The following is a 22,888-nucleotide window of genomic DNA, read 5'->3' as shown; positions in this document are numbered from 1 at the left end:
GAGCATAGCCAAGTGGGGTACACAGATTCTGCAAACATCAGTCTCACTTGTTTTAGGGATAGCACAAAGGCTCTTCAGCATCAGTCTTTCTGCTGAGTATGTACCCAGTTTCAGGGACTGGGTTTCTTGGTAGGTTTACACTTACCCTGAATGCTCTGAAATTGCAAGAGCAATCCCAACAGCTGCTGTGTGGGCTCCATGCTCTGGTTTCATTCATTCACCCACCAACCCCATAGAGTGACAGAACACTGTGCAAAAGGATTACCCAGTACCCCAGCAAATGTGGGGAGCAGGTGCTCTGTAAGCCCAGGAACCCTGGAGGTGTATGTATATTTGGTTTTTTGTGGTATGTATCATCCAAGAACTCAAAATAGACAGTAGAAAATGTAGCAAGTTGGTAGTGGAAAGAGTCTCTGTACAGAGCAACCATCCCAGCGCTGCTGTGGCATCTGAGGACGTGTTTCAATGAACAGCAAGGAGCCAGGAGAAGGGAGAGGTGGGGGGAAATCCTGTTGACATTTCCTGAAAGGAGTTTGAAAAACACCTGCTTGACAGAGTCAGTGACTCAGGACAAGGCTGGGATCCTTCAAAATCAGCACCAGAACCAAGAGGGGGTGTGTGACCCTGACAGACTCTGTTGAGTCAAAGCAGGAATTACCTCATGCAGAGGTGCAGGCAGTGCCTGGTCGATGACTCACACTGACACATCATTCATGGACATTCCTTTCATTACCAGTATAGTTTACATGCTTAAAAACACAAAACCAAGAGATAAAAATCCCTCAGCCATTAAGTGGTCCAAAATTCCATAAATCAGGCCAGTCAAAAATATGTTTGCTGTTTGTATTAAGTTTCTATGATATAAATTTACACAGATACATGGATGGAATTTTTGTGCCTGTCTCAGATAAGTTACAGATGTCTAACTTGGAATACTATTTACTTGCTATTCTTACGTTCATTTCTGACTTACAAGCATTTTTTTTAATTTGGAAAATAAAGCCTTCAGAAACAATCTTTCTCTGTAAGTTTGACAGCTAATTAGGTCTGTGAAGTTGCAACTTTATGGGGCCTATTTGTTAGGTACTTGCACATGTAAGTGGGAAAGAAAAAGCAGATGAAGGAATAATTATTTTATTTTCTTAAGAGATGCCACAAAATTAGAGGGTTTTTTAAGAGAGATAATAGTAGCTGTGTTTTGGATACCACCTAGAAACCATTCGGTGCACAATTTGGAAAATTTCCACAGCCTCTTAGGAAACTACTTATTTTATCCTGTAGGAAAAAGACAGATTATCTGTTTTTATATTTAACATTTTCACATTCTAGGTAGCAGACTAAACAAATAATGTTCATGTTTTAAGTATGTGACAATGGGAAAGAAGAAAAACATAGAAAATTATGAACATGTCTGAGAACTCCAGTGAGATTCTGTACAAAGGATGGTAGTACCTTTTCATATTCCCATGTCTTGCTGTTGCCTGAGCAACCAGGGAAAGCGTTCCTTATCCTCTGCATTTTTCCTGTTTCGTGGGTCAGCAGAGTGTTGGCTGGAAACGTGATTATGGCTGTTTTTCTTTTCACAGCTGAGAGAAACAAGACACAAAAGACTGAATGAAGATCAGAATAGCCACTATTAATTCGCTTTTCCCCCAAAAGGATGGGCACTCGCTGAACTAATTGTACTTATCATGGAATCATTCAGGTTGGAAAAGGTCATAAGATCATCGAGTCCAAATCTACACTGAAAATGTCACAGTTTCCAGGTGAATGTGGTTTAGGGGATGTTTTGCCTGATTTGTCTCTACAAGGCCATTTTCTGAGCACATGAGCTTACACAGCTTTTAATGTGATGTTCAGCTGGTGCTGGCTCACAGCTGATTCAGGCAGCTCTCCTTTTTTGTTGGAATGCACTCCATTAAATAATACTGAAGGGTTGGTATATTTGCCTCCCTCATTGATTTGCTGTTACATGAAAGTGAGTTAACTTCTTTTAGTCAGGTTTGGCTGGAAATATAAAAATTCTCCTGCCATAAACCATAACTTCAGATCTGTCTTTAGAACATTTCAACTGAAAAAAAAAAATGTTTTAAAATTAGAGGACATTGAGATTAAAAAAATAAGGACCACTGAGGAGGTAGTGCTGGGTACTTGTGTAAGCTCTCTGATGTGAGTGAGGCTGAAGAGGGTTATAAATATGTATATAAAATTCCAGTGAACATACATGGCAACTGAGGCTTGTCCCTCTTGAGATATCAGGTTTTAACCTTTAATGCACAAGGGACCTGTTTAGCAATTGCTCTGATTTCAGCAATTCTGAAGAAAACAGCAGCAGAACAAACAGCCAAAGAGAGATACAAACATAAGTCAGTTTTGAGGCTTAATAAATCAACAAAGAAAAAGGTCAGCTCTCAATTCTAAATGGTGCTTCTCTTCCCCTTTTAAGTATGTCTTTTATATGCTTGAATAAACATGGAGAAAATTGTAATATGAATGAGGGTGCCCAACACTGTTTGAGGTGTCTTGGCTGCTGCTTTCATTTGAAGCAACTAATTTTGCACTTGCACCCTTTAAAAACTGGGACAGCAAAGAAATTGAATTAAGCTGTGCCTCTGGGATTTGAGAGAAGTTCAGAACGTTTTTTCAAATAACACGTTAGTTCCACAGCTTTGATATAAAACAAAATGATGAATAGCTTGTTTTGATGTTGTAACACATGGCCCTCAGTCATCAGAGATGTCTGGACATCTCTGTGCACAAGTCATCCCACTGTTCTTAACAGGGAACCTAACATGATTATAATAAGCTAATGCCAGTGCAAATTTAAGAGTATAAAGTTTCAAAATTGAGGTAAAAAGTTAAAGAGTTTGCAAAAGTTGGTCATATTAAAAAAAAAAATTAAAAAATCAACTAAAACCCAGTTAAAATCCCCACATAAAGAAGAAAAATCACAGAATGGTCTGGGCTGGAAGGGACAAACATCTGTTTGCAGTCCCTTGCTGCAGGACACCTTTCACTAGAGCAGGTCACTCAGAGCTCCATCCAACCTAGCCTTGAACAATTCCAGGAATGTGGCAGCCACAGCTTCCCTGGACAACCTGTTCCAGTGCCTCACCAGCATCACAGAGAAGGATTTTTTTCCTATTACTCAATCTAAACCTCCTCTCTTTTAGTTTGCAACCATTCCCCCTTGCCCTGTCCCTACATGCTCTTGGAAAAGTCTCTCTTGATCCTTACTGCAGGCTCCTTTCAGGTACCAAAGGGCTGCAATTAGGTCACCCCAAAGCTTCTCTTTTCCAGGCTGAACAAACCCAGTTCTCTCAGCCTTTGAAGTCGTTCATCAATTATTGAAATTATTTTATTTACTGTTTAACCAGGAAGCAAATGCAGCTATATGTTGTTTTAGGGTTTGTTTTATCCTTCATGGTTAGGACCATACTGTTATACAGCTGTTCTTTTGAGGGTGAGATCCTTTGTAAATCAATGAGAGTACTGGGACTTTATTTTGAAATCCTTGATGTTATTTTTCATGCGAGACCAGAATAGTTTATTTCAAGTTTTGATACGTAAATAGTAGACCTGTAAAAAAAATACACCATATATACACAATATATACTTCAAAGGTGGTATGTAAAGACTGTTCAGCAGTAAGTAACACATTTCCCTTTGCTTTTAAAGCCGCAGCAAGCTCTGGTCCAACCTGAGTACTTTGCAAAGCAAACTATCACAGACTAGATGCTCTCAGATTCCATGGTTAACATACGTTAAGAGACAAAAGATCTCCAGCTGGACCGTAAATGAGGGAAAACAACATTCTTTGCTTCCTTCTAAAACAGTTAATTCTATAAATTCAGATGGTGATATTATGCAATACTCTGCACGGAGTGGGAGGTGGAACACACATATGCTCAAGTATGTGGCATGCTCTATAAAAAGTAAGTGTGGGAGCCTCTGCAATTCCTATCTCAATTCTTATCTCAGTTGCTAACTTAACTTCTTCCTTGTTCAAATCCCCTCAGTCCCTCTCTCACTGTCACTCCAGCCTGTCACACTTCTGCATGTGAAGAGGCCATCTGGACCTGAAATATTGGTTTACAAAATAAATACAGGCTCTTGCTATTTACATTGTTTGATGTTGCTTGTTTAGACTAACTGTGGCAGGCCAAGGTTCTCTGGGAGTGTAGCCGGGTTGGACTCTGGCACCTGACCATGCTTCGGGGTGTTTCCTGGGACCCCACACCTCCTGCAAAAAAAACTGGGCTGCAAAATGAAGACACCCCAAACGAGCCTGGGACAAAAATCCCACCTCATGTCCCGTGGCCTGACGGCTCCCAGCTGCGAGGTACCGGCCGGGGATGGGCCCGCACGGCTGTGCCCGAGCTCCCAAACCCCAGCCCCGCGATGATGCGGGGGGCAGGCGAGGCTCAGGCGAGGCCCGCTCCGGCCGCCGGGAGGCCGCGGCTCCCCGGTGCTGCCTCGTCAGCCAGGGAGGGGGATTCGGGCAGCAGCGACCCCCGCCTCAGCCATGAGGGCAGCGCGGAGGGACCCCTCGCCCTCCCGTCACCAGCAGCCCCCGGGGGCCTCCCGCTCGGCGCGGCCCGGGTGTGGGAAGGCACCGGGGAGGGGCGGGCGGTGCCTGCCCGCGGGGGGAGCGGAGCGCGGAGCCCCCTCCCCCGCCTGGCCGCTGGCTGCCGCCTCTCCCCGCCGCTCGGCCGGCCCGCGCCGCCACCGCCGCCTCCATCTTGAGCGTGTGTCCCCTGCTCCCCCCCCGCCTCCACAGCACCGAGAGCGTCGGGGGCGCTGGAGCCCCGGGGGGGAGCGGGGGGGAGGTGAGGGTGGTGGGGGGCGAAGCGGCACCGGGGCCGGAGCGGCAGCGGCGGGAGCAGCGGCGGCAGCAGCGGCGGCAGCGGCAATGAGGAGGCGGCGCTGAGGAGGCGGCAGTAGCCGGAGCGGACGGAGCCGACATCTTGTGCCCTCCCCTCCCGCCGCCGGCTGGGTGAGCCCGTCCGCCCCAGGGGGGAGGGGAGGGGGAGGCGGAGAGAATTTAAAAAAAAAAAAAAAAGGAAAAGGAAAAAAAAAGGAAAAGAAAAACAAAAACAAAAATTCCCCCCAAAAGGAGGCGGCGGCAACGGTGGAGAAGCCGCGGCAGCGGCGCGCTGAGCCGGCCAGGTAAAGCTCTGCGCGGGAGGCCGCGACACCCTTCCTTCAGGGGTCTCTCCTCCCTCACACACCCCCGCGCCGGGGTCGCGGGAAGGTGACCGGGCGGGCGGGAAGGAGCTGGGGGAGGCCGGTGCGCCGCAGCTTGCGGGCCTCTCCCGCGTCCCTGCTCCATCTCCGTGCGGCGAGAGCGGCCCGCGATCCCTCGCCGAGGAGGGGGCAGCGGCGGAGAGTGGCCAGGGACGGGGAATGGACAGCGCCGTGTCAACGGGGCCCCCCCATTGCCGCCATCTTGGCCCCCCCTTCTTCGCGGCGCGGCGGGGGCGCCGCCCACCTTCTCCCACGCGATTGGCCCAGGCGGGGCCGAGCGCACCCGCCGTTAGCCCCGCAGAGCTTCGCGTTGCTATTGGCGATGGGGCTGTGATGGACGGCGGCGGCAGCCAATGGCCTTGCAGCCCTGCGGCGCTCGCGCTCTCTGGAGGCTGTGGCAGCTCTGTGGGGAGAGGTGGCCGCGCAAGGGGCTCGGAGCGTGGCTCCGTCCCGTCGCGGTTCATCGCCTTCTCCACCTCCCCGGGACAGCTTAATTTCTGTCCGAGTCCCTGCTCTGCCTTGGCTCAGATCCCTGGCTGCTACTGGAGTTCCCTGCGGGATAGCTCCTGAGAAGGGCTCCCGCCTTTGCCTGACAGCTGCGGGCATGTCACCGTTCCCTCAGTCGCTGCTGAGATCTGATACCGCTCATGGCGCACCTTATGTGTTGCTGAGCCCTGACTTTATACCTGAAACTTCATCCACAGCCCGTCTCGCACCCTCCCCATTCCAGGGGGAGGGCCTTTCTCGAGGTCTGTGCATCTTCCATGCTTGACTTGGTTACAGCAGTGTCGGGGCATTGGCAGATCTCAAGGCATCGAGATCTCTGCATGTGCCAAGGCAAGCAGCTCTGTGACATATGTTGGGCACCGACACATTTCATTGTAGGCATCAATGTGGGTGTGAGGAGCATAAACCCTTGGCAGGTGTGTGAGGGGACCATGGGCAAGCACAGACGTGGCAGGAACATGAAGGGACATGGTGGAGGGCAGCAGGAGTTTTGCTGATGTTTTGGCTGGCGAAAGGTGCAGAGGGGGCTGCAACTGTTTCAGGTTGTTTCTTTCCTCTGGCATCCATTGATTTTATCTTCCAGATGTGTTTTTTTAATAGCTACATGGGTGTCTGTTCCCCATTGCACAGCATTGGGTTTTAAATCCCAGTGGCTGCACGGAGCTGAGTGGCTGCTGGTGCAGGAGAGCAGTGCTGAGGAACATCTCCAGACCTCATGTTTGGCTTGATGTCCTAAAGAGGGGCAGCCTTTGGTAACAACAGCCCCCAAACTCTTTATGACTGTAGGTCTTCTGCAGTGCGAGAAAAATATTTCTGACCCTTGGAGATGGCCAAGGCAGCATTGCATGGGTGGAAATCACAGTCTTTCCTTTAGAGGACCCACTTGTGTTCAGTATTCCAGGCTATGTGTATAACAGGGGCCTATACTATGATGTTGTTTCATGCATGTTGATCTCTTTGTTTTTTTCAGGGGAGCTTTAGCCCCCTTTCTAGTAAATTTACATACCCTGATGATGGTTTTTCAGTTGCCTGTTGCAGTAATTGCCCACAGGTGTGAAAGCTGCTGCTCAGGAGAATCAAACCGCTCCTGAAGGAACTCCTGGGGTAGAGTTAAATTCATTCCCAGCAGCTCTATGAGTTGTAGCCACCTTGTTTGCTCAGTTGTGCTCACTGGGAGCTTCACCCCCTGCTCCCATTGGAATCCCCAGTAGAAATGGGCGATGGGAGCTTTTTGGAATGTCTTGAGCACATTGTGGCAAAGGGGTGTCTGAACTTTCTACTTTCACATCAGCAACCTTTGTCTGTGGCAGGACAGAATCAGCATGGGCTGAAATATCATTTAACCCTGCTCATGTTGAATATCTTTAGCATTTCAGTGTGCACAGGTGCCGTTTACACAGGGGGTTCCTTATTATGTGCAGCTGGGAGGTGTTTTCAGGTGTGCAGAGGGAATCAAAACATTCCTAGGTTGCTGCTTAGAAGTTTCTGTTGTAGACAGCAGCAAGGTCACAGTGCTCAGCTCAGTTGTCTGAGTTGATTTCAGTGCTGCTTTCAAGGTATTTTGGAGGTGTCTCTCCTAATATCCAAGTGTATGTCTCATTTCAGGCACTCAGTTCTCGCTGGCAGCAATTTCCATGCCATTTTAGGTGCTTCTCCATAGTGCTAAGTAATTGTGTGTTTTACAAATGGGTTGTTTTATGGCAGTTGGTTGCTGTGGTGCAAAGCCCACTTTGGGGTAATTTGTCTAGAAATACACTGATTGTTCCACTAAAGGAACTCTGCATGCTTGTTTTCCCCATTAACAGATAAAACAACTGTTCCTTCAGGTGCTTGTTTCACTGAAATTTCCTTGTCCCTCAGCATTTCAAGCAATTGGCTGTTACCTCATTTTTCCTGAACAAAATATTAATGATGTATGTGGGCAGCTCATAATAATTACTTTATCCTCCATATATATTTTTGCTTCCAATATCCTCTTTGCTTGTACCAGCCTGAATTGTAACAGAGCTTTTTGTCAGCAGGATTTTCTTTTGGGTTTTTTTTTTAAATTATTATTTTTATTTGATGATCAAGTTACCTTTATAACCTCTTTTTAAAATTATTTTCTCCTACTGATTGAAGCCATTGCAGTTCAGCTAGGATGAGTGCAGTTGGGTGTCTGCAGTGTGTGGATCAAGGGACTGATTAAAGTTTTAAGGCAAAGGGTCCACCAAAATTTGTGGTACCTATATTTGCAGATAGAAATTATCATCTTTTATTTTACATGTGGGGTAAAATTGATTTTACAGGCTCCATCCTTATGGGTGGGCATACTGAAATGGGCACCTGCAGCTTATTTCTGTGGCTGCAGGGAAGAGTTTGGAAATCTTTCCCAGAGCCTGTTTGTTTCTTAAGGCACAGGTGGTATCATGGCTTAATCTCATGGTTCACAGAACCTGTACTTGAAAAAGTATTGCTTCTGGAATTTGCTCCTTCTTTCTGGAATAAGCTTGGACTTCTTGTAGGTCCTGGTCCTGTGAGATGCTGCTTGCTGTGGCACACAGTTGAGAGTTTCTGGAACTAGGTCCTTCATGGAGCACAAATACTGCATTGGCTGAGTACAAATTGTGGGTTTATGGTGTGTTTCCTTGTCTGTGGGTCCCCCAGAAAGGAACTGGATGTGTGGATTGCTTTAAATAAGGGTGAGGTGCTGCTTCAGGCCTCTGCATAGCAACAGATAAGCTCTGGGCTGGCTTATCTTCTCACAGAGAATTTGCATTTGCTTTTCTTTGTCTCCTTTCCGACTTCTTTCAGCCTCAGCTCGTTTATTCCCATAAGTCATGTTCCCATCCTTGACTCTGCCCTTCTCTCTTGCATTACTCACTTGGCTTCCTCTCTGCTTTCCCTCTTTGCCAGCTCCCTCCTTTGCCCTCCGATCACCGAGCTGCTGCCACCGTGTCTGAATCCTCCCCCAGACCCTCTCCCCAGGCTTCTCCTCTGCTCCCCTCTGACAGGCACCTCCTTAATGTCAGCAGCCGACTCTCAGCTAATTATCTGCCTTGCTGATTAGCAGTTTGTGCGGGCAGAGCTGGCTGGGGCTTTTTGTTAAGGCTCTGAGCAAGTGCTGTTTCACAGCTCCTGGTGCTGGGAGCTGTCTTGCTGCTTTCCTGCTTGTAGCCCCATGGACTCTCCATAGCCAGGTGGCTCAGGTGGATGAATGGGAGTTGTGGCTCCAGAGGGGCTAACGCCAGAGCTTGTAAGTCCATTGGGATCCATGCTGCTTGTTGCCTTTTCATCCCTCTTTGCTTCCTCGTGGAAGAGCAGAAGGGATCCACATCCTGTCTCTGCTGCATTGCTCAGTTCATCCTCTGGTTCTGCTTGTGACCCTTGACAGAAGGAAAAGCAAAACTGGAGGATGATTTTTCATTATGGGACTTTTTTGCATCTGCAGTGTCAGAATAGAAGGATAGGTGGTGGCAGCCCTGAGCTGTGAAACCTGGAGGAGCTCCCTCCTGGACTGAGGGAGAACCATTAGTTTTCTCATCTGGAGGTGACAAAAAAAAAATTAAATTGGAAACTGCATTCATAAGACCCGAATGGTGCATTCCTTTTCATCTGGAAAACAGCACATTTGGGGATATAAATGAAAAGTCACAGGCAAAAGAGCAGAGGAGAGCTTGTTGGTTTTTGTGAGCTTCATATGTGAATGGTGCAAGAAGATGTGAAGGGTGTTGTTTGAATTCCAGGGGATCTGAATGGTTTGCTGATCTAGGTGCACAGCACACTGTTTGTATATTGTGCTGTCAAATGATTTTGAGTTTTTCTCACTGGTGGTGTGGTGGAATGTACATCTGAGGTGCAAATAGAGGAAGTTGGAGGGTGCCGTGCATTGCTCTGATACACATTGCAGGAAATGGCTGATATATCAAATACCTGCCTGTATCTAAGGTATAAAGACTCAGTTACAACTTCAGAGCAACTTCAGAGCCTGAAATTGCTGGAGTCTCTGGTAGAAATTCTCTCTACTGCAGCATTGAGTGAGTTTTTCAGTCTGCGCTGCTTCTTGCTCGTCTCCTGTCTGACCTGTCCTCTGTCCTGTTGTGTCCCAGGGTCTCTGGAGCACAGGGATGAGGAAGCCTCGGAGGAGGTGCCGGCAGCACTTGGAGGGGAGGCGTTCTCCCTCGCCCTACAGCCTCAAGTGCTCGCCCACGCGCGAGACGCTGACGTACGCGCAGGCCCAGCGCATCGTGGAGGTGGACATCGACGGGCGCCTCCACCGCATCAGCATCTACGACCCCCTGAAGCTCATCACCGAGGACGAGCTGACGGCCCAGGACATCACCGAGTGCAACAGCAACAAGGAGAACAGCGAGCAGCCCCTCTTCACTTCCAAGTCTAAGAAAACACCTTCCAAAGGCAAGAAGAAGGAGTCCTGCTCCAAACATGCGCCAGGGATATCTTTGCACTTGCCCCAGCCCAAGTTCCGTGTGGTGGACTCCTTCAGCCAGCCAGATGCTCCTCCCCTCCCTGCTGCCTACTACCGGTACATTGAGAAGCCTCCCGAGGACCTCGATGTAGAAGTGGAGTATGACATGGATGAGGAGGATCTGGCATGGCTGGAGATGGTCAACGAGAAGAGAAGGGCTGATGGTTATGGGACAGTTTCTGCTGACACTTTTGAGCTGCTGGTGGATCGGTTGGAAAAGGAGTCGTACCTCGAGAGCCGCAACAACGGGGCTCAGCAGTCCCTCATCGACGAGGATGCCTTCTGCTGCGTCTGCATGGACGATGAGTGTCACAACAGCAACGTCATCCTGTTCTGTGACATTTGCAATCTGGCCGTGCACCAGGAGTGTTACGGCGTGCCCTACATCCCCGAGGGGCAGTGGCTTTGCCGCTGCTGCTTACAGTCCCCTTCTCGCCCCGTGGATTGTGTCCTTTGCCCAAACAAAGGGGGAGCCTTCAAGCAGACCAGTGATGGCCGCTGGGCTCACGTGGTCTGTGCCATCTGGATCCCAGAGGTGTGCTTTGCAAACACTGTGTTCCTGGAGCCCATCGAAGGGATCAACAACATCCCTCCAGCTCGGTGGAAGCTCACGTGCTGTATCTGCAAGCAGAAGGGCATGGGAGCTGCTATCCAGTGCCACAAGGTGAACTGTTACACTGCCTTCCACGTCACCTGTGCACAGAGAGCAGGTCTCTTCATGAAGATTGAGCCCATGAGGGAGACCAGCATCAACGGCACCACGTTCACCGTGCGCAAGACTGCCTACTGTGAGAGCCACTCCCCGCCTGGCACGGTGAGAAGAGGGTGCCCAGCTGCTGGTGGTGATTGGCAGGAGGTCACTGTGAAGGAGGAGGAAGAGGATGAAGTCAGTTCTGGCCCTCCCAAAGGGTCTGTGAAGAAAAACCAAGTGAAATTGAAGCAAAAGATCAAAAAGGAGCCTGGTGACGTGACCAAAGGGCGTTCGTCCATGCCCGTGGTGACCGTTGCACAAATTCCATCTTACAGGTGAGTGTTGCAGGTTTAGGGAAGGAGTTGGGCAGCTGTAGCTGAGCAGGGTCTGTTTTAAGGGCTCAGTCCCTCTCATTGTTGACCTTGGAAACACTGAATCTTCAGTCAAGGCTTTAGCAATAACTGTTTTCAGAGTGCTCTGCAGCATAACTTGTGGCTGGGTTTCTTCTGACTGTCACTGTGGTTTCTTCTGAGTGTCACTGTGGTTCTCTGGCTTTGCTGAGCAGCCATCCCAAGCTGTTGTGTAATGCAGACTGTGTGGTGGTCCCTAATGGCAAACACCCATCTACCATGAGGGCATTTTTAAACTACTTGAGGCATTACAGGTTGGTAGGCAGGTAGGGGTCATCCCACTGTTAAAATTTTTGAGATTTCATTCCATAGTTTCTTAATTCCTCCTTTTACTACAGAGCATGTCAAACCTGACAGTGTTGCAAGCAGCTTTGACTTTGGCTGTATTTTTGTATTTTTCTCCCAGCTCTCCCTCATGCAGAACTAGGTAGTGCTGAATTTTTGTTTGGTGCCTTAGGAAGTGTGTTGATGTGTCTGTTTTAACAGATAGGCTGATAAGACACCATGTGTAAGATAAGAATGGTAAGCAAAGGTTAGAATAGGTGATCCATTATTCTTGGACTCCTGTCAAGTTAATTTCCAAGGCTCCACATTGATAACATCAAACTTAAATGGCCCCTGGAAGGTTCTTGACATGGGAATTAGATTTGAAATTAAGGCTTGGAGCTGAATTGATGATTTCATACTTTGTGCTGTGGCAAGTGCTTGGTGGGACCCTCCAGTATGGAAAGGGGTCACATCTGTCTGCACGTGAGGAGGTCCCAGATTGTCCCAGTTCGTGTGTACTGCAGAGTGAGCATTGACACAACACTGCAAAGCTTCATCAGGAGACCCCAGGGTCCGCAAAGCCACGATTCCTTTGCAGCTGGCTCCATGACACTCTGTGCTTCCTTCAGGCTGAACAAGATCTGCAGTGGGCTCTCCCTGCAGAGGAAGAACCAGTTCATGCAGAGGCTGCACAACTATTGGCTGCTGAAGCGGCAGGCGAGGAACGGGGTGCCCCTGATCCGGCGGCTGCACTCGCACCTGCAGTCCCAGAGGAACGCCGAGCAGGTACCCACTGCTCCCCTCAGCTCTCAGGGCAGGGCTCCCAGCCTGCCTTCCAGCAGGAGCTGAGCTTAACACGTGGCTGGGGAGGGAGCGAGGGGGAAAAGATCAGATTTAAGTCTCTCTCGGTCTCCTCTTGGTGCGCTCATGCCTGAGGAACTGAGTTCGTGCTTCGGGCTGCTGCTCCAATGCACAGAAAAATTCCAGCCTCTGTAATAAACTTGGATGTAAAAGCAGGGAGGGTGTAAATGAGCACACACTGAAGTGTGTTCCCAGGGTGAAGCTGCAGGATAATTTGGGGTAATTTCACTGGTAAGGTAGAATCTAGAAAAGCTGATGTTCTCTCTGTTAGAGAGCTAAATGCTGGAGGGAGGAGGGCACATGGCCTGAAGAAGAGACAAGGCAGTAAGAGGAAGACTCTGAGAGCAATTCCCAGAGAATTCCTAGAGAAAGAAGGAAGCACAGGAAGCCTGTGGTGTTCCTTATCTCACCCCACTCGTGTTTTGCAGAAGGAGCAGGATGAGAAGACGAGTGCAGTGAAGGAGGAGCTGAAGTACTGGCAGAAGCTCCGGCACGATTTGGAGCGGGCTCGGCTGCTCATCGAGCTCATCCGAAAGAGGGAAAAGCTCAAACGGGAGCAGGTAGGGGGTTCTGGCTGTCCAGCTCCTGCTCTTAACTTCAGCCCCATGCAAGCTCTCTGTGATTTTGGGGAAAAGTGTGATCTTTATCTACATTCATTCTCTCATTGATGCAGTCTTGTTGCAGAGCACATCAAATGCAGTTTGCTCTGTGTAAACAGACTTGCTTACCTTTGTTACTGAAGTGTTGACTTAATGACATAACAAGTGATTATAAGATCAAAGAAATGAAGATGTTAAGGGACAAATAAATACTTTTATCTTGTTCCAGTCTTCTTTGAATAGATTTTCCATGCAGGAGATTTTCAGTGCTACAACTTGTTTGCTTGAAATCAAGCAGTCTTAGAGACTTCCTAAGGGATAGAGGGAACTGTATTAGGAATTTGCAGACATCTAACCACTGTTGTTTGGTTTCTGCCTTGAAGTCTGAGAGCTTGTGTCTTAAACTTTGTTTTTTGCTCTCTAGTCTAATTATGGATGTTGTTGTTCATATAAATGCCTGCATACTTTTAATTTTTATATAATGTTGCTAATTGGCAAAATAACAGTATCTTGAGGCAGGGAGTTCTCCAGGATAATTTACCAGGCATGAAAAGCCTGTTTTCATTTTTAATTGTATCCTGGGGTTTCCTCTTGTTTTGACTTTGTGAGATTGAATAAACCGGAGTTCCCCATGTAAAATGATTGGACTGGGCAATGTACATGGAGAGTGCAAGGTGTTTGCCAGAAGTTCTACAGCAATGCTGGCCTGAGGTTTCCACCACTGAGTAAAGCTGGGGGGATGATTCAGAAGAATCTGGAGGGAGACACTACCCATAGATCCTGTTCTCAATGAGTTATTCCTGGACTCCTGTCCTGTGTTCTGTTGCCAGGTCAAGGTGCAGCAGGCTGCCATGGAGCTGCAGCTGACCCCGTTCAATGTCCTGCTCCGCACAACCCTGGACCTGCTGCAGGAGAAGGATGCTGCCCAGATCTTCACAGAGCCTGTTAACCTGAACGAGGCAAGTCCCTTTCCTAGAGGGGCTTAGTGGGTTGTAGATGAGATATTGCTGGGCAGAAGCACAAACCACCTTGTCTCAAGCTGCTGGTGGACTAAAAACTATCTCAAAAAGGACTCATGATGTGTTCAGGACAAAAAAAGGGTATTTTTTTCTGAAAGTTTAGCACATTTTGGATGAGTAATGTTTTACAGAGCCAGGGCATGTCTGCCTTGCCTGGGTGACACAGAAATGAACATCTGTTGCTGCCCCTTGCCAGTGGAAGGGGCATTAAGAGTGCTTGTGCTGGGTGCGCTCTGGTCGGCTAGTAAATGGTTTTTGTAATTGTACAGGTTTTATATGTTTAGGTTCCAGATTACCTGGAATTCATTTCCAACCCAATGGATTTTTCCACCATGAGGCGGAAGCTGGAGTCCCACCTGTACCGAACCTTGGATGAGTTTGAGGAAGACTTTAACCTTATAGTTGCCAACTGCATGAGGTATAATGCTAAAGACACGATTTTCCACCGAGCAGCTGTCCGGCTCCGGGACCTCGGGGGAGCGATTTTGCGTCACGCGCGGCGCCAGGCCGACAGCATCGGCTTTGACCCTGGCGTGGGGATTCACCTGCCTGAGTCGCCCAAGCCCCACGACTTTTACCGCTTTTCTTGGGAGGATGGTGAGTCACGATTTGTGGGGTTTTTTTTCCCCCTCAGGCAGATCGTAGATTTAGTTGTGAGCATGTCGTTCAGCCTGCATGGAAATTGTTCTGCAAAGGAGGATTTTCCTACCTGTCTGTTTACCTAGGCACGTATAGAACTCCTTTAGAACCCCAGGGAGTGGGATTTCAGGTGAGCTGGGCACTCTGAGCTAGGTGCAGCTTAGCTCCAGCTCTGCCAGTGCATGTCTGTGTTGGCAGAGCCTTGTAAACTGCCCATGCTCTTTGATTTGTGCCAGGAATGTCATATAAATTCTTTTTTTCACTATTTTAAAGAGCAGTGCAAACTTGGGTCTGGGATTTTTTACTCTGGGGAAAGCTCATATATTTCATTGTAAACTGGCAAAATGTACAGCAGCTGAGTTAGATGGAGCACTGAGGGCTGGAAGAGGGTGATGAGGGGTGAAGGTAATGGGACCTAAGCAGTTCTTCTAGCTGAGACTTTCCATTCCCAACACAACCCCATCCATTCCCCCAGCCCTCTTGAGATGCAGCTCCAAAGCATTGGTTGAGTAACTTGGCTAAACTTAGTACAGCCGTCAAGCACACAGAGCTTGCCGTGTGCCATCTGGCTCCTAAGTGTTGAAGCCCTCTTGGGTGCAGATGGACAGTCATGATGAAATTTGTGTAGGTGTTCAGCTGTCTGTCCTGCTCCAGTGGATGCCAGCCCTCCAGCAGAGCCAGAGGAATGGAAAATATGTTACATTTTGGCCGCTTATGTTTGTGGTCTGATTTTGTCATTTAGTCTGACAATGATTTAGGTTTCTGACAATGCCTAGACCACAAGCTGTTCTGTGTGGGGTGCAGACACGTCCTTTCACTGTTGCCCCTGGGGCAGTAACAGGAACTGAGGGACAGTGCAAGTTGAATCAGCTGCTTTTTATCCAGAGAAGGACGAAGTCCAGGCTCCAAAGTTATTGACTGCTAAATCCCCAGGCTAAAGCGATCGATTCATGGACAGCATCAGAGGGAATGAGGCCTGGCACTGGCCCCAGATGCTTCTCCACGAAGCTTCACTCCTTCCCTTCACTGTTGCCCTCTCTTTGCTGCAGTGGATAACATCCTGGTCCCGGAGAACCGGGCTCACCTGTCTCTGGAGGCGCAGCTGAAGGAGCTGCTGGAGAAGCTGGACACGGTGAGCACCATGCGCTCCAGCGGCGCCCGCACGCGGCGCGTCCGGCTCCTGCGGCGCGAGATCAACTCCATCCGCCACAAACTGGCCCAGCAGCAGCAGAGCAAGGCCCTGCCCAACGGGGACGCTGTGCCACGGGACGGGCTGGACACAGCGCCCAGGGAAGGGGATGAGGAAGGGGACAAAGGTGAGCAGCGGGGTTTTGGTTCCAGGTCTCTAGTGCTTGTCAGCAGTCAAAGCCTGCTGTTTCTCCTGTGACTTTAGTGAAAGATGGGGATGGCTGTTGGTAGTTTTGGGAATGATCCTTGCCAAAAAGCTCAAGCAGATTCTTTGTTCCTTTAGGAGATGGTGCCAAGCTCCCATACCCTCCGACCCTGGAGCCCACAGGACCCGCACCCACCCTCTCAGAGCTGGACTCTCTGCAGGACCCTCCAACACTCAAACCCATCAGTGAAAGCAGGTCCCTGAACCAGCTGCAGAGAAGGATGGTGTCGGACAGGGAGCTCTTTGACAAGAAGGCTCTGCAGCAGGAGAGCCAGGCTTTCCAACGCCTGCTGGCCAACAACGGCCTCAACGGCCTGGCCCTGCCCCCTGCAGACAGCCCGGCCAGCCCCGCCCTCAGCAGCGTGGGCCGGCGGACATCGGTCCTTTTTAAAAAAGCCAAGAACGGTGTGAAGCTGCAGAGGGGTCTGGAATGCTCCCTGGAGAACGGCGAGGAGCACAGGCAGGGCGGGCAGCACTCACCCCCCTGCCCCGACGGGGAGCGACAGGCACGGAAACGCTCTGCCCTGGGCACTGGGCTGGTGTTTGAAGCCTGCAGGTGAGTGGCCCAGGCAGAGCTGTTCCCTGAAACACCTTCTGTGTCTGAGTTAATCTCTCTGATTCTGTTCTTTGACTTCTTAGTTCCAAACCCAGCCCAGACTGTTACTTGTGTGTTGACTCTAAAACACAAAAAGCTGCTGAGTTTTCATCCTGTCCTCTTAAGCTGCAGGTCCCAAAAGCAGTGCTTGATTTTCAGTGATTTTCAGTGGGTGTGTGTTACACTGCTCTTTCTCAGTGCATGCACATCCTCTCTGCTGATGCAGTTCTTGGGAACCAAAACTTGGAAAAACTTGAATTCCAATTTTCAGTTCAGCACTGCAGGTAAAGCTGAACTTTTACCACCTACTGAACAGCTGCTTTCTTCCTCTCAGAAGTTTGAGCAGAACTGGGCACTTCCAACATGACTGAACAGACTTAAAGCAAGCACCTGACATCTTCTGATGTCTTGTGGATAACTTGTGCAATTATTCTATTTAGGAGCAGCTGTGTTTGCTACTTTTTCTCCAGTCTTTCTTTTCCAGCACCAAAATCACAATAGGTTGCTTATTATAAAACTGTAAAAGAAAAAAAATATTACAATATGTGAAAAAATATGATTGCTTGAGGTGGAGGCAGTCCATTTTCTGAAATGTTTGTAGTGAGGGGGTGAAAGGATGTTCAGGATATGGGCTGGCAAAGTCCAGTTTCATACTGGGGTTTTACTGGGCGGCTGCTGTGTCATCTCTCAAGCCTATACACAACTGGTGTAGCCCATGCAAGCTCCAGGCATCATTCCATCAGCTCTCAGGTGTGAAGTCTTCACTGGGCTTCTTCCTCATGTTTACAGCTGGGTTTCTGTGAGGCCTTTCCCTGGCTCATGGTAAAGCTGGGATGATGCCCAGTGTGCTTTCACCAGAAGAGATCACATTTTGCACAAGCATTCAGTGTTCTTTTCATGTCAGTGTTGCACCAATGCAGTTAATTTTTGGGATTTTAACCCAGTTTGGGGAATCCATTGTCTTTGTTGTCCAGGATAATCTGTTTTCTCCTAATGCCCTGCATTTTTCCTGACAGTGGTTTGGTGCCTCCCAAGCGGAGCCGAGGGAAGCCGGCTCTTTCTCGGGTGCCCCTCTTGGAGGGTGTGAATGGAGACTCTGATTTCAGTGGTTCAGGTGAGAATTGCTGCCAGCACCCCCTGCTCTGCACCCACCTGAACCAGGGGGAGCACATCTCAAAGCACACCAGGAGCCAATCCTGCACAGACTACCCAGGCTGGACCTGCCTGGGCACTGTCACCTGCTTTGTTACAAGTTTAGCTTATTGCAGATAACATTTTCATTAATGAAGATTACTCCTTTTCCAGGACCAGGACTGGCCCATTTCATATCCATGACCAAATCCATTGTGGGGCCATTTGATTTCAGTGACTCAATCTGATTAGCATTTCTGTATTGAGGAGTTCATGTGAAGCCACATGACCCATGATTTAGGAGACTGTGGCTTTGTCTTAGTGCTGAACCTGACTGTACTGACAGAGCACAAAGAAGGCTGGAGTTTGGTACATGCTGAGTTTTATCATAAACACCCAGTTCCTATAGAGAGAAACAAGTAATTTTCCTTTCTGTCCTGTCAGTGTGCTTTAAGTACTAGAGTTGTTCATCTGCTTTAGTTGATGGCTGCTGAGATGAGGCCTGGGTGAGATGACAATGTGTTCCTTGTGTGTTTTCATAACTCTCTTGCTGGTAGCAGCTCCTAAGCTCTGTCTCCTGCTGTCCCTTAGGCAGGCCTCTCCTGATGTCCTTTGAGAGCCAGGCTGAGCTGGAGCCCCTGGAGCTGGTGTGGGCCAAGTGCCGTGGTTATCCCTCCTACCCTGCCTTGGTGAGTGCCCTGTGGCTCCCCCACAACCTGACCCTGCAGCTCAGGCAGCCCAGGACACAGTTCTGCTGTAACCAGACAGAAGAGGGAAACTTCCCAAAATAATGTAATATGTGCTTTATGGTTTTCTCCTTTCCCCTTTGCATGGTGAATTTTCCCTGTGCTCGTTGTTTCAGAGCTTTGCAGAGGATTCATAAAACTTTGGTCTGTCATTGTCAGGGGTAGGAGCTCTTTCCTCTCCTCTGAGGAAAGTCATTCAGTACTGTGGGGATGAGAAGACCTGAATTTTACAAATGCAGGCTCTAGGTTCTGCTGCCTGCATTTTCCTGTTTGGTGAGCACAGCTCCATCTGTAGGTGCCCAGCTGGCCCTGTCATGTCCACATCCTCTTGCAACAACCATATGTTTGATTTAAATATGAGCATATATGCGTGTCCCTTGAATGGTATTTCTTAGTGTCTGTCTGCCTTTGGATATTTATCTATTAATGCCACCAAAAAGGGCAGATTCTGCTGGAAGTGTCACCCTCATCCATGCTCTTACTCCAGGTGGAAGCCCAGAAGAGGGAGCATCCATGGATCAGCCAAAGCAGTTTTAGTTCTCCACGTGGCTACAGCCAGAGTTAAACTGTGGCTTAGAATGGATTTAACCACTGAGACTGCCTCCAAAAAAGGCTTTTTCTGTAGCAGCCTGTTGTGGTGGCAAAGTGTCTTAATAAATTCCTACAGATGGCCAATGTCAAAGCCAATCTACTTTTTCAAGCCCTTAGGAGGGGGAGAAGAACAGACTGAGTATTGCAGGCACCCTCTGCTGTTTTCTTCTCCTGTGCTGACATAGCACAAATGTGCACATGGGCATTTCTGCTTTATAGGGGGAGAACTGATGTATTTGTTGTGACTTATCTTCCAAATTACTGTAGTCTCTGTTCATCTGGCTTGATGGAGCCAGCACTGCTTGTCAACTCTCAAAATATTTGGCCTGGTTCTGATCTAATGCAGTGTAAATCTGAGCAATGCCACTGATGTCAACTGAGTTGTTCCAGAATGGAGCTGTTGTGAAATCACATTTGCCTGTGGAGTACAGCAGGAGCATTGCATTTATTTGGAGCTCTGTGTGGGGGAGCGAAATCCTTTGCTGAACAGAATAATGCTGAGTTTGTGCTGAATTTCACATTAGTGTGAGTGCATTTACAGCCACACAAAACCACACACACTCATTTTCCAAGATGGGGTGCCTGGCTTTGGGACTGACTGGCTTCCCTGCCACAGGGGAAGCCTCAGGCTGAAATTTTTTTAGAAAACAAGCAATTCTGTTTACCCACCCAAAGTAGCCTTAATTTGTCTAGCTTGGATACACTGAAAGAACAGAAGAATAATGCATTCTGTTCATTGCTTGGAAGCATTTTGTACTGATTGTCCTCCCCCTTGTCCCCAGATCATCGACCCCAAGATGCCGCGCGAGGGTTTGCTGCACAACGGGGTCCCCATCCCTGTGCCCCCCATGGATGTCCTGAAGCTGGGGGAGCAGAGGCAGACAGAGGCAGGAGAAAAACTCTTCCTTGTCCTTTTCTTTGATAACAAGAGAACCTGGTGAGTGTGTGCACACAGCTCCGTGGTGAGAGTGAGTGTGATTTAACGTGATCTTTGGGATTGGGAGCACAGAGGGATTCTGATGATGTTACATGGAAATTGGGGAATTGAAGCATGCAGAGAGAAGTCTGTGCTCACAAGGCATTTTGGCTGCAGGGGCTTCTTCTATGTTAAATGCAGGGATTTAAACATCTGTACCATCGTTGTGGGGCAGTGATGATGAGTAAATACATGGCGTGGGTTTAACTGCTCCCGGGCAGGAGGTGACGGGTCTGTGCACTCCTCTCTGCTGCAGGCAGTGGCTGCCACGGGACAAAGTCTTTCCCCTGGGCGTGGATGACACCGTGGACAAGCTGAAGATGATGGAGGGACGCAAGACCAGCATCCGCAAGTCGGTGCAGGTGGCCTACGACCGAGCCATGATCCACCTGAGCCGAGTGCAGGGGGACAACCCCTTCATCCCAGCCACCTACCTGTGAGGTGGGGCAGCCCTTCTGCTCCTCCACACCTCCAGCTCCCTGCACGGCAGAGGGCAGCACCCCCAGCAGCTGGCAGCACGCCTCGGAGTACCCTGAAATGTGCCAAAAAAAACCCCTTGTCCAGCTTCTTCCTGAATGTGTCTTGCTGAAGAGCTGGCAGGAGATGAAATGTAGTCTACAGGGAGTAAGGTAGGTAGGAAAAGCTGACAGGTGCCAGGAGCCAAGGTGAGTTGCTGCAGTGAGCAGAGCACACAGCACTTGGATGTTGGGGCCTCATGCACGGTCCTCTCCTCTCCTGGACCGCCAGGGTTTTGAGTCGTCAGCCAGTCCCAGGTAATTCCTGGGAACCTGGCACCCCCAGGATTCTTTACAGAAATCCCAACTGGACTTTCTTGTGCCAAATTTACCCTAACCATCATTGGCCTTTTCGTTTTCCTTTAAATGGCATTGTCCTGTCACATGAAAACCGCACAGAATCATAGCTGGGAGCTCTGATTGTGATTCTCCTGCCTACCTACATTGTGTTTTCATGTTTAGATTTCTCTCATTGCATTTAGAAAAGCTTGAGATTTTGGTAACCTTCCCCCCCTGCACAGTTTCATGCACAGATGCACAGAGCTTTAAAGATGAAAATCAAATTACCTGATCTGTGTCTATATGTATGTCTTAGAAATTGATTTTGTCGTTTCACATTGCAGTTCTGATTTCTGTGACTCTGCTTGTTGCAGTAACATTTCATATCATGACTTAGCACAGTACCTAAGAAAAGATAACTTCCTTTTTTTAAGAAGTAATTTTGGAGGTGTCTGTTGAGCTGGAGCAGCTCTTCAGGCACTGAGGTTGATCAGGGTTGGAGGGAGATGCATCTTTTGTGTTGGTTTATGCACATTTGGTGTCAGGCTCCTCTTCCTTTTTTCCCCCCTCCTCTTTTCTGTCTCCCTGTTTTCCTCTGCCACATTTTGGACTGAAAGCAAGCACTGACCAGAGCACACGACCCTTCTGCTCTTTCACCTTCTCCCACACGTGCACATCCTTCCCTGGTGTGTGGGTCTCCAGTGTTGTCATCCAGGTGAACCCAGACAATCCCTGTTGGTTTGGGTTTGCATTGCAAAAAAAAAAAACAAAACAGGGACAAACTGATGTTTGGGAACTTGGTGACTAAATCTTTTCTATTAGCCAAGGACTTTATGATTTCTCTGATCTCTTCTGTTGCATATCCCTCTTTGCTTTCCCATTTTAAAGAGCCAAAGGTGCAAAGCAAGATTGTAGATTGAATATCATCATTTTGCTTTTTAACTCAGTATTTTTAAATTATTTTTAACTTTTTCATACTGAAGAGAATGTGGAGTCAAAATAATAATAATTAATGATAATGAATAGTAGGGAGTAATCACTGCCATTTCTACTTGCTCTACTTTTTTAAAAATACCACTTCTTATACATTGGGGCATGGAACTGCATTTGAAGGAATTTTAAGATTCCTTTAACATATAGAGATGGGGCATAGGAGTTTGTAAAAATATTAATAGTGATAATAATGCCCATGGAGTGTGGCTAGGGAAGGATGTTGTGTATATAGCTGTAAAATGTTCTAAATTATTTAGACCTATTGTCACCATTCTTGAAGTCCTCAGTTGTGTTGCTGGGTCTTTTATATGCACACAGTGTAATTTATTTAAAGGAACATACACTTTTCCAGGTGGTAGCTCAGCTGTGGACTAGTGACCTGTGTATATGTCTTAAGGTCTTGGGAGTTGGTCTTTTTTTTTTTTTCTTGGTTTTTTTTTGTTTTGTTTGGTTTTTAAATGAGTTTAGAATTTGGATTGGCTGATATCCTGTTGTTGCTACAGAACCTAAATGTTACTGTCAGTCTGCTGTAAAGCACAGATTGCTCTATTTATTGTAGAAAGTGAGTTTATTTGCTTTCTAGAATTGTTTATATCAGATGGTATAAGAGAAGTAATAAGAAAAATCTATGCTTGTAAAGAAAAAAAAAGCTAATTTTACCTACTATAATCTGACTGTCTGAGACTATATTTTCTCTCTGAGAAATAAATGTTCTAATGTATGGAAAAAAAAAAGCAAAACAACAAACCACCACCCTCAGAAAGAGTTCTTCCTTCTAATGTTGTCCTGAAATCCAGAACTTACCGTGATGGTTTGAATTGTCCCAGTGCTCCCAGGTGCAGGTGGGCACAGCAGTGACAAGGAGGTGACACAGGGAGGGGTTTCTTGTTCTGCCTCCACCATGTCCTGTGTCCCTCCCCTGGCTGCTGCATGTGCTGGTTTTGTTTGTAGGGGTTTTTTTTTT

At 48.1% G+C, this 22,888-nt stretch overlaps 1 protein-coding gene and 1 long non-coding RNA gene across 3 annotated transcripts; one reads left to right on the top strand and one right to left on the bottom strand.

Moving 5' to 3' along the window:
• Positions 1-1,118: 1,118 nt before the first annotated feature.
• LOC136566323 (uncharacterized) lies at positions 1,119-5,461 on the bottom strand. Of its 2 annotated transcripts, XR_010785009.1 has the most exons (4): positions 5,232-5,461; positions 4,125-4,243; positions 1,453-1,586; positions 1,119-1,275 (listed from the first exon to the last, which is right to left on the bottom strand). It is a non-coding gene; the product is annotated as an uncharacterized lncRNA (long non-coding RNA). The 2 variants fall into 2 exon arrangements; XR_010785008.1 differs by lacking the exon at positions 5,232-5,461 and having other exon boundaries at positions 4,125-4,551.
• Positions 4,857-22,671, top strand: BRPF3 (bromodomain and PHD finger containing 3). The gene is made up of 12 exons (XM_066565412.1): positions 4,857-5,169; positions 9,843-11,245; positions 12,217-12,373; positions 12,877-13,008; positions 13,878-14,006; positions 14,351-14,663; positions 15,755-16,021; positions 16,177-16,654; positions 17,710-17,807; positions 18,416-18,513; positions 19,944-20,098; positions 20,394-22,671. The coding sequence occupies exons 2-12, from the start codon at positions 9,861-9,863 to the stop codon at positions 20,575-20,577; spliced, it is 3,396 nt and encodes a 1,131-aa protein (XP_066421509.1). The 5' UTR covers positions 4,857-5,169; positions 9,843-9,860; the 3' UTR covers positions 20,578-22,671.
• Positions 22,672-22,888: the final 217 nt, after the last annotated feature.

This window comes from Molothrus aeneus, chromosome 24 (assembly GCF_037042795.1).
Source record: "Molothrus aeneus isolate 106 chromosome 24, BPBGC_Maene_1.0, whole genome shotgun sequence".
Taxonomy (NCBI): domain Eukaryota; kingdom Metazoa; phylum Chordata; class Aves; order Passeriformes; family Icteridae; genus Molothrus; species Molothrus aeneus.
The sequence above is the reverse complement of the archived record's forward strand: the minus strand, read 5'-3'. Positions and strand labels throughout refer to the sequence as shown.